This window comes from Maylandia zebra, linkage group LG11, assembly GCF_041146795.1.
Source record: "Maylandia zebra isolate NMK-2024a linkage group LG11, Mzebra_GT3a, whole genome shotgun sequence".
Taxonomy (NCBI): Eukaryota; Metazoa; Chordata; class Actinopteri; order Cichliformes; family Cichlidae; genus Maylandia; species Maylandia zebra.
In genome coordinates this window covers 1,688,214-1,698,059 of record NC_135177.1, presented here as the reverse complement: position 1 = coordinate 1,698,059, position 9,846 = coordinate 1,688,214, and the positions used below count along the sequence as shown (strand labels likewise).

At 44.0% G+C, this 9,846-nt stretch overlaps 1 protein-coding gene across 5 annotated transcripts in view; it reads left to right on the top strand.

Annotated features, from left to right (window-relative positions):
* Positions 1 to 9,846, top strand: part of adcy3a (adenylate cyclase 3a) — a 67,276-nt gene that overhangs the window by 51,493 nt on the left and 5,937 nt on the right. For all 5 annotated transcript variants that reach the window (XM_076889667.1, XM_004569111.3, XM_004569108.3 and 2 more), the window contains exons 18-20: positions 2,094 to 2,207; positions 4,457 to 4,583; positions 6,473 to 6,597. In XM_076889667.1, coding sequence (XP_076745782.1) covers positions 2,094 to 2,207; positions 4,457 to 4,583; positions 6,473 to 6,597 — 366 coding nt within the window. The remainder of the gene's footprint in view (positions 1 to 2,093; positions 2,208 to 4,456; positions 4,584 to 6,472; positions 6,598 to 9,846) is intronic.

Below are 9,846 nucleotides of genomic sequence, written 5' to 3'. Positions count from 1 at the left end.
AATGCGAGACAAATCCAGCTGCTCATTAAAGCTTCTGGTTTGATCAGAAAAGAAAACATTGGTCCAAACAGCTGAAAGTCCTGAAAACACATCGTGAATTCTGTCTCGAGTCTACAGATGTATCCGTGTATCTCCGCGGTGCTGATGCTGCGCTGAGCCGACAGCTGCTGAAGCTTTTGAAGTGTCAGAACGTGAAAATTTCAACATCGCTTGAAAAAACTACCAGCTAACAACGTCCCTGTCACCGCTAGGCTAAGTGATTTTTAGCCAATTACAAGTTGAATCTGGTAGTTGGGGTCGTTAGCTAAGATACCGTCATTAAGAATGTGTCTATGGGACACATTAGTTGTGTTGCAATTTGCGATGAGCACCGCTGGCCCGGCCATTTATTTTTTAATGCACCTCTCAGATTAACTCACTGCGTGTCGTGCCCAGGGCTGGACTGGGACAAAACATCAGCCACTTTGCGCCAGAAAGAGGGAACCAGCGGACGTCACGCTAAACAACAGCAGCACGTTTGATCAGCTGTTGTTAGTAGAAATTAATATTAAATAAATTCTATCAGCTGATGTTTGCTGGAGCCACAGCTGTAAAGCTGCTGGTCATGATGTCGGTTTGGTTATGTGGTGAGAGGGAAACATGAAGATGAAACCAGGAGATGTCCTTACTGAACCATCAGAGCTGAACAGGTGATGGAGAAACAGGTTTACCTTTTAGGTGACATGGATGAGTTGAAGGGAAGTTATGAACTGTTTCTGAGAGACAAATAACACCAGGATCCTTTTTTAGGTAGCTGACAGCTGGTAACTGTGCAGGGGCGGGTCTAGCAAAGTGTTGCCAGGGGGGCAGGTAGGGCATTAACAGGGAGAGGGGGGCACAAAGACATACTTTTATTTCTTAGTCTCATTTAAAATGTTTTGCTTTTATTAAATAATTATCTGAATCTTACAACCAAAGTTTTTATCTGATGTAAAATGTATAGAAATCACACATATACCAACAAGACTGTGCATCACTGTCACAACAGCGTTTGTTTTCATTCTTTATGGCTTTTCCTATAATACCTGGTGGGCCGGTCTCTAGAGCTCATATAGAGCAAAGATTAAGTCAGATACAGCAATAATTCCATTTTATTTTAATTCAGTGTCATTCATACAGCACCAAATCACAGCAACAGTCGCCTCAAGGTGCTTTATATAGTAAGGTCGACCCTACAATAATACATACAGACAGAAACCCAACAATCATATGACCCCCTATGAGCAGCACTTTGGCGACAGTGGGAAGGAAAAACTCCCTTTTAACAGGAAGAAACCTCCAGCAGAACCAGGCTCAGGGAGGGGCGGGGCCATCTGCTGCGATTGGTTGGGGTGAGAGAAGGAAGACAGGATAAAGACATGCTGTGGAAGAGAGACAGAGGTTAATAACAGATATGATTCAATGCAGAGAGGTCTGTTAACACCCAGTGCATCATGGGAATCCCCCAGCAGCCTACACATATTGCAGCATAACTAATACAGGTGGGGTTGTGGTGGAGGTGGGTTAGAAAGTGGCTTGGAGATGACCGCCAACTTTAACCAAGCCAAATTGGTTTACATAACGTGACCTTAAACAAATCAATGTGTATAAATGAGCAGAGAAAGCAGACATTGAAATCAGGAATATATCTCAAATATCTGTGAGCTCGCTGACGCAGTGATTCCAGCTGTGATTCGTGCACTAGAAAGAGTCGTGGATGAAAAAGACACAAGAACCATAAAAGTTTCTGTACATTAGTTTAAATCTGATTTTACTTGAAGTCTCTAATTATGACTTGGATGGTGATCAGACCACATCTACATGTTGTCATTGCAGAAATCGTTTAATTCCCAAACGTTCATGTTTTCTTTCAGCTGTGTGATAGCAGACCCCTGACGGTACAGTAATATTGAAAACGGTTACAAACACCTCGATATGTCCGTTTTGTGGTGAGATGAAGTTGAAATGTAAGTTGCTCAGATGGCCAGGGTGCAGTGCTTTTTAAAAATGGTTGCAGCATGTTTGTCTGTGCTTTCATTGTCAGTAACACAACCTCCCACTTGTCTCCATGTCAGCTGCTGGATGAGCCTCAGTTTCGCTGCATTACAAAAATCAAGACTATTGGCAGCACATACATGGCAGCGTCAGGTGTCACCCCGGACGTCAGCAACGGTTACAACTCCATCAAGGTCAGTGTGGTCACATGACTTCTTCAGCTTCAGTGTGTGTCATGGCTGACAGAGCCAACATAATTGCATCTTAGTGTGAATAGATCTAGATCTGCTGCAGGTTTGGTGCAACTCTCTTTGTGGAAATATTAATTTGATTAAGATGATCTGATTAGGATGCAGGTACAGTTTACTGTAGTGCAGAGGGCACAGCTGAGACAGCCTGTAACTCAGTTATTTCCATGGTAACGTAGATTTTTCATAATTTATAGGAATTTATAGGCTGAAGTCTTAATAAACAATCAGTGAAATGTTGCAGATTCTTTAGTTAGTTCAGTTAGTTTGACAACAAATGTAATGATAATCTATCTGATTTACTATGAATATAAAGAAATATTTAAATTGGACAGTTAAGGAAAAAACCACCTCACTCGACAAGGATATAAGACAAATGTAACCTATGTTCTAATTAAGGCTATAATAATGGAAGATTACTAACCGTGCACTGAGCATAATGGAGAGTTAAATTACGTGTTGAGTGCTAATAGATAATAGGTTTGATGTCCTTATTGTGGTGACGACATCCTTAAGTCTAAAATGTGTCCCTCAGGTTTGATGTTGAGGCTTTCGATGCTTTATTGCATTTTCACTTTGGATAAACGAGCTTTGGTCGACACAGTCGTGTTAGAGCACAGGCTGCGTTTGTGTGCTGCTGTGTTTTCCAGTCTAATCTTTCCAGAACAAAGTCGCATGCTGTCGCACACCACAGACCACATGGTTGTCCCGACGCACAAACTAGTGGAGCTTAGTAATGGTAAAAGGACGGGTTCTTCTATAGCGCTCTTCTACTCTCCCGAGTACTCAAAGCGCTCTACACAACTTGCCACATTCACCCATTCACACAAGCACTTTCTTTATGCTTATCTAACTACATTCACACACAGTCATGCTCCGATGGATGTATCGGAGAGCAGCTCTGGGTTACTATCTTGCCTAAGGATACTTGACATGCAGACTGGAGGAGCCAGGGATTGAACCACCAACCTTCCAAGGCGACCTGCTGTACCTCCTGAGCTAGAGCCACAGTCAGTGTCGACATTCTGACTTTTGGCAATGATTTATCAGATCAACAGTTTGGTCATCTTGAAAGAAAAATCGACGTCAGCTTCACCAGAGGTTGGTGTTTGCAGTGGAGACGTCCAGGGATGCATGTAATCTACTGCTTATCTACTGTAACTGATGACACACAGCACTTTACACGCCTCATTCACCCATTCACACTCCAAACTGGGGTCAGTAGCTTTTCCAAGGATATTAGTCATGCAGACTGGAGCAGATGGGCATCAAACCATCATCCTTCTGATAAGCAGGTGACCTGCTCCACCACCTGAGCTACAAAGTTTAAATGAGCTAAGGCTTTGGGTTTTTTTGTGGGCCACATCCTACATATACGTAGAATTTGTGTTCATTTTAGGCATTTTGAGTAGTGAGTCAGTATTTACATCAGGGGTGTCCAACTCCAGGCCTCGAGGGCCGGTGTCCTGCAGGTGTTAGATCTCACCTTGGTTCAACACACCTGAATCACATGATGAGCTCATTGCCAGGCCTCTGGAGAACTTCAGCACATGTCGGGGAGGTCATTCAGCCATTTAGATCAGCTGTGTTGGATCAAGGACACGTCTAAACCCTGCAGGACACCGGCCCGCGAGGCCTGGATTGGACACATTAAACATAAGAACACCATTTTATTTGCACCCGTTGAAATCCTTGTTTTAGGATTCAATGCTCACGTTTAGGCCATTTGGCTGGTCAAATCCGGTCACATTACAATGTGATTTGACCAGTCCCACACAGAGATGTGACCTTTTATTTTCCTGTTGAAAGCCTCGTTTTAAGGTTCGACGGTTTTATTTCCGAGTTTTGGGTGAGAGTGAGGCGCTGACAGAACGAGTTAGTGATAGTTTAATGCTGAGGTGAGAGGCTTATACAAGCATTAATGTTAATATCATTATGAATACAAGCACAACAGAGAATGATGAAAAATTAAAGGCTGAATTTAATAGCCTAAGAAAATGGACTCACGTGACTGAACTGCTTGGTGGTTCAAAGTTCGTCACCAGGAAAAAAGACGCTCACTCCCAGTTATCTGCTTGGTTGTTTTTACACAGAAGAACCCAAATCAATAATCCAGATTTATAATACAGTAAAGAGCTGTTTACAAAGTGAAGCATTTAACCAAGTAAAAAACTGAATTTGCTTTTGCCTGACAGAAGGAAGAGCTGTCGGACACCGAGCGCTGGCAGCACCTGGCAGACCTCGCAGACTTTGCGCTGGCCATGAAGGTTACACTTATGAACATCAACTACCAATCATTCAACAATTTCATGCTGCGCATCGGTACGTCCTAATCTTAAGACGGTTGAAGGGTTGCATGTTAGGTGTGTTGCTGTGCAGGTCCGTCAAAGATATGTTATCTCTCTTATGGTCAGTGGATTCAAACCATGTAGGAACAAAACACAACAAATAGTTGACGTCAGGAGCAAAGCTGAACTTGCAGACTTCATCTTGTACATGTTGTGTTCATGCTGTATAGCATTCATTCACTTAGCATTACCGTAGTTTTAAATGAGTAATTAGCATCTCCAGTGTATTTATTTTTTGTTAAAACGAAGACTATTAGAAACATTACAAAAGGGATTTTGACCCAGAAGGAATCATGTCTAAAACATGAACTGAGTGTTGGCAAAAAAGGAGAAATCACAGCCACCAGTCCCACATGGACATATGACCTTTTATTTTTATCTAAATGTTCTCCAGTGAATTATCAGGGAGCATGCAGACTACCAGAGCATTCTTCTGTTACTCTGCGTCGCAGACAAACTTCATCGTGGGTTTGATCTTTGAGTTGGAATCATCCTGAACTAAAATGAGATCTTTGCTTTTGATTGTGACACTTGAATCAACTTTAAAATATAACTTTGAGTATAACTTTCATACACTATGCCCTGACCGGGGAGAGACCTGGTCTGTTAGAAAACGTTTACTTCTGATTGTAAATAAGACAGACAGTGAGCAGCATGTCAGGGAGGCTGAGGTTGTGGTGGAGAGGACGTTTTGACTCGTCTTATAGAGTCTCAAGTGTCATGGAACATGAAAGATTCAATAAGCAGCCTCGAAAACATTAGATGGAAAACTACATTTATATCATGTTGTAAAATTGTAACAAAATGCAGCATAACTAAGGGAGGATTCAGGGTCACCTGGTCCAGCCCTAACTATATGCTTTAGCAAAAAGGAAAGTTTGAAGCCTAATCTTGAAAGTAGAGATAGTTTCTGTCTCCTGAATCCAAACTGGAAGCTGGTTCCACAGAAGAGGGGCCTGAAAACTGAAGGCTCTGCCTCCCATTCTACTTTTAAATACTCTAGGAACAACAAGTAGGCCTGCAGAGCGAGAGCCAAGTGCTCTAATAGGGTGATATGGTACTACAAGGTCATTAAGATAAGATGGGGCCTGATTATTTAAGACCTTGTATGTGAGGAGCAGGATTTTGAATCCTGGATTTAACAGGAAGCCAGAACAGGAGAAATCTGCTCTCTCTTTCTAGTCCCTGTCAGGACTCTTGCTGCAGCATTTTGGATTAGCTGAAGGCTTTTCAGGGAGTTTTTAGGACTTCCTGATAATAATGAATTACAACGAAGATGTTTTTCTAAAATTGCTGTAACTAAGTTTAAGGTTATAATTCCTCCACTGTTATCTTATTCAATGCCATGTGTCCACACAGTGCAGAGCAGCTACAGGACCTAACCTCTACTTCCACAGAGTCCCATTTTCTTGTTAATAGTGTTACATCCTCGCTGTACATGTCACTCTTCTGGGGAACCAGCTTCCAGTTTGGATATGGGAGACATATCGCCTCTATACTTTAAAATGTAAGCTCAAAACTTTCTTTTTTGATGAAGCTTATTCTTGGCCCTCCCTTAGTTATGCTGCCCGTGGCTGCTGGGGGCATAATACACTCTGTGTGTCTTTGTCCTGTCCTGCTGCCTTCATCCCTGAGCCACGGTCTACTGGAGGGTTTTAAAAGAGGGTTTCTTCTTCCAGTTGTCACCACATGTTTGGTCATATGAGGGTGTCTGATTGGGGTTTTCTTGTTATTATTGCCGAGTGTTTACCGTACATAAAAGTGCTTTGAGGCAACTTTTCTTGTGATTTGCCGCTAAATAAACAGACTGAAGTGAATTAAAATGAAAGTCAACACGTTGCATATTTCAACACTCTCTTTTAGGTCTAAATAAGGGAGGGGTGCTAGCTGGAGTGATTGGTGCTCGCAAACCCCACTTTGACATCTGGGGCAACACTGTCAACGTGGCAAGCCGCATGGAGTCCACAGGTGTGATGGGCAACATCCAGGTACTGCTTCACTTCAGACTTCTGCTTTATCTTATTCAAATAACCTCCAAAGAGATTATTGTAGAGAGGAGGTCAGATAAATAGTGTAAAGTTTCTTTTAAGCAGTTTTAAGATCACAGCAAAAAGTATCTGTTGTGCTATGAGGAAGACTTCCCATCTGGCATCTGAGGCAGAGTAACCAGCTCAGCCGCTGGTTGTATACAGATGTGATCTAGCACTATACCGTTCTTCCCAGGAAACATCTTTCTGATTCCTCCACCAGCGACATGACCCTGGGCAACTGAGGGGGCACGATTATGACAGCTTGGCCTATGGCACGGTCGTGTGTTGAGACTTCTGTTTGGCCTGGATGCTTTAATCTTCCACTGGTGATGATGTTACCTTGTCCAGAAACCACCTGCAGCAGTGAGGCGTCCTGCTGCCCCACGAGCAGCAGAGTTGATGTAATGGATCAGCAGTATCCAATGATGCGCAGCCAAGAGGTTTCACATTAAGGATCCCTTCTACCGCCATGCGGTGACTTAGGAACAATGTGATCCTCAGGATGATTGGAGCGCAGACTTACCTTATTTCCCTCTCACAGGTTCATCAGAAATGTGTGTGGTGGATTAGTATGGAAGGTAATCTTCTGATTTACAAGATGCACCTGAAGAATGGGCTATATGGTGGAGAAAGCAGCTCTCGAGACCTGCCTCAGAAATTGGATCTATGATTTGAATATACATTGAATGGTGTTCTCGACAGGAGACACAAGGCCAGGAGGAAAGCGTCTGAGCACAGAGTCAACAGCAAATCAAGGTGTGCAGATCTGATGATTAGGCACTTAAAGATTATCCCTCTGAGGCGCTCATGTCAAGCAGTCAGCTCCAGTTGGACAGAATACAGGTTTGTGGACGTGGAGTCTCTCTGTGAGCAGATCAGCCATTGCAGCGAGGACAGGTGTGTTGGTTGGGAGGGCCAGTGCTCTGAGGTTTGTTGCTATAACATGGGGGCCCAGCAGCAGGCTGGTGAAAGATCATGAAGCTGCTTCCCCCTTGTGATGCCGTTATCCAGGTTTTCCACTGGTATGATATATTTCCACGGGGGAGAACTGGTGAGCTCCTGGATTTCAGCACAAATGGAAGACCTTTTAACAGGACTCAGACCACAACTAACCCAGCGCAGTAGTGGATTCAGTCCATGGTGCTTTGCAGCGGTAGAGCAAGCTGAGTTTGCAGAGTAGTCTGAACAGCTCTGAGCTCCAAACGAAGCATGAACCATTTCTTCTGAGGAGCTACCTGGGATCTGGCCGTCAGGAAAGTGCCAGTTGTGGCAATCCGTGTCCTTGTGTAAGCTACAGCCACAGCTGCTGTGGTGCACATGATGGTGTGGAATGTACCGAATCCAGTCGAACCATTCCCCCTCCTCTGGAGTCAACTTCACCACAGATTTCTCCAGTTTGTGGAGCTCCTGGTTGTACGTCTGTGACCTTCTGGAGTCCTTCCATAATCACAGCTCACTGGCTATTGATCCACGACAGCTTCTTGAGGTGCTTTCAGCTGAGGTGGCATATTTCTGAAAGGGAGGATGTCAAGCTGCCACAGCCTTTCCACGTTTTTGTAAAGCTATGTTGTCTGTGTGAGTAAGGCTGAGTGTAACCATCTATCAGCTTACTGTCGTAGACTACTGTGGGTTGCTGCAGTGCCAAACCCAGCTTGGTGCAGACTGCTTCTGGCCCTCCAGGCCACAGATCACTGGTCAAACACGAATAATAAGGTGAGGGTGATCTGATCCGATCATAGGTCTCACCCAGCTGAGACCTTTAAGGGGAAGTCGTAGGTGGTTCTTCTCAGTTGTTTCCACTGGGCAGGATTGTTTAGCTAGGGCCAGTTGTTGTGCTGTGAATGACTTCGATATTTAATGCCTCACCTTTGGCTTTGCTTTGGTGAACATATCCAGTGATATCCTCCATTCAGCTGTAGGACTTACTGTCGCGATGGTTTATTGGGCCACAGCCTTGTCTGTCTGGGCAGGGCAAGGAACTTCATGGGAGCAGACAATTTTCTCTCCAACCTGTCGTCCAGCATTGCAGAGGTCTGCATCTATGATGAGCGTGATGGTCAGCATAGATGACACTGGATCCAGCATTCATGGTAAGAATATTAGGGTTTTGTTCTTTAGCCTTGGCAAGGCAGGTAGTGCAAGGAGGCGTTGCTCACCACAGGTGCTGCTGGGTTTCTTGAGCATGCAGCAACATGTTTACGTCACATCTCCAACATCTCCAGTCCACCACAGTGGCCACGTCTAGCCTGGAGAAATCCTTGGATCCTCTCAAGTAATGCTCCTCACAATAGGGATCGAAACACTCTCTCTTCTTCTGTGACATGAGCCTTAGAAGATGGATGGGCCACAGCAAGTGGTCTTGTGGTAGTGGCTAATAAACTACCGTATTTCCCGGACTACAGAGCGCACCTGAATATTAGCCGCACAAGCTAGAATCAGGGGAAATCCTGTTTTGTACATACATTAGCCGCACCTGACTAAAAGCCGCAGGTGTTTCAATGTTGACTCATCATATGTAAGAGAATATGCACAAAGGGAATTGTCAGGAAAGAGATGGCTGTTTGGAGACATCACTTTTATTAATATTTTGAAAAACAAGTTATGGATACATATTTGCATAACTTTTTAGGTATATGTACAAGTAGCGGTAATTACAGGTATGAAACATGTACTGTGCTTCATAAATGAGTAACAAATGTAGTACATAACAATAACCTACAGCACACCAGAAAAATAGATCCGGCCTACCTTTTAGGCTCAGGTGCAGTGACACGGCTTCAACAAGAAGAAAAGTCAGTCATTCACCATCTTTCTCTTCTTCCTGCACTGAAACCACCAAAGTCCTCTTCTCCAGTGTCGGAGACAAACAGGCTCAGGATGGCTTCGTCATCCACGCCTCCCGCTGAACGTGTAGTGCTACTTTGAAGTTTGTATTTCGTGCTACTTGTACGGCACTACGTTGCCTGGCGGATGGACATGTGACCAACATACCACTCTTGAACCCCGATACTGTGTGTCTGATCACATGCCCTTCCGCCAGGCAACGTAGTGCCGTACAACAGAGGAACAAACAAAACAAATCCTCTTACCATATGACAAAAATCACGGACAATCCATAGAAAAGAAGCACCTGACTAAAAGCCGCAGGGTTCAAAGCTTGTGCAAAAAGTAGCGGCTTATAGCCCGACAATTACGGTACCTGTGTTC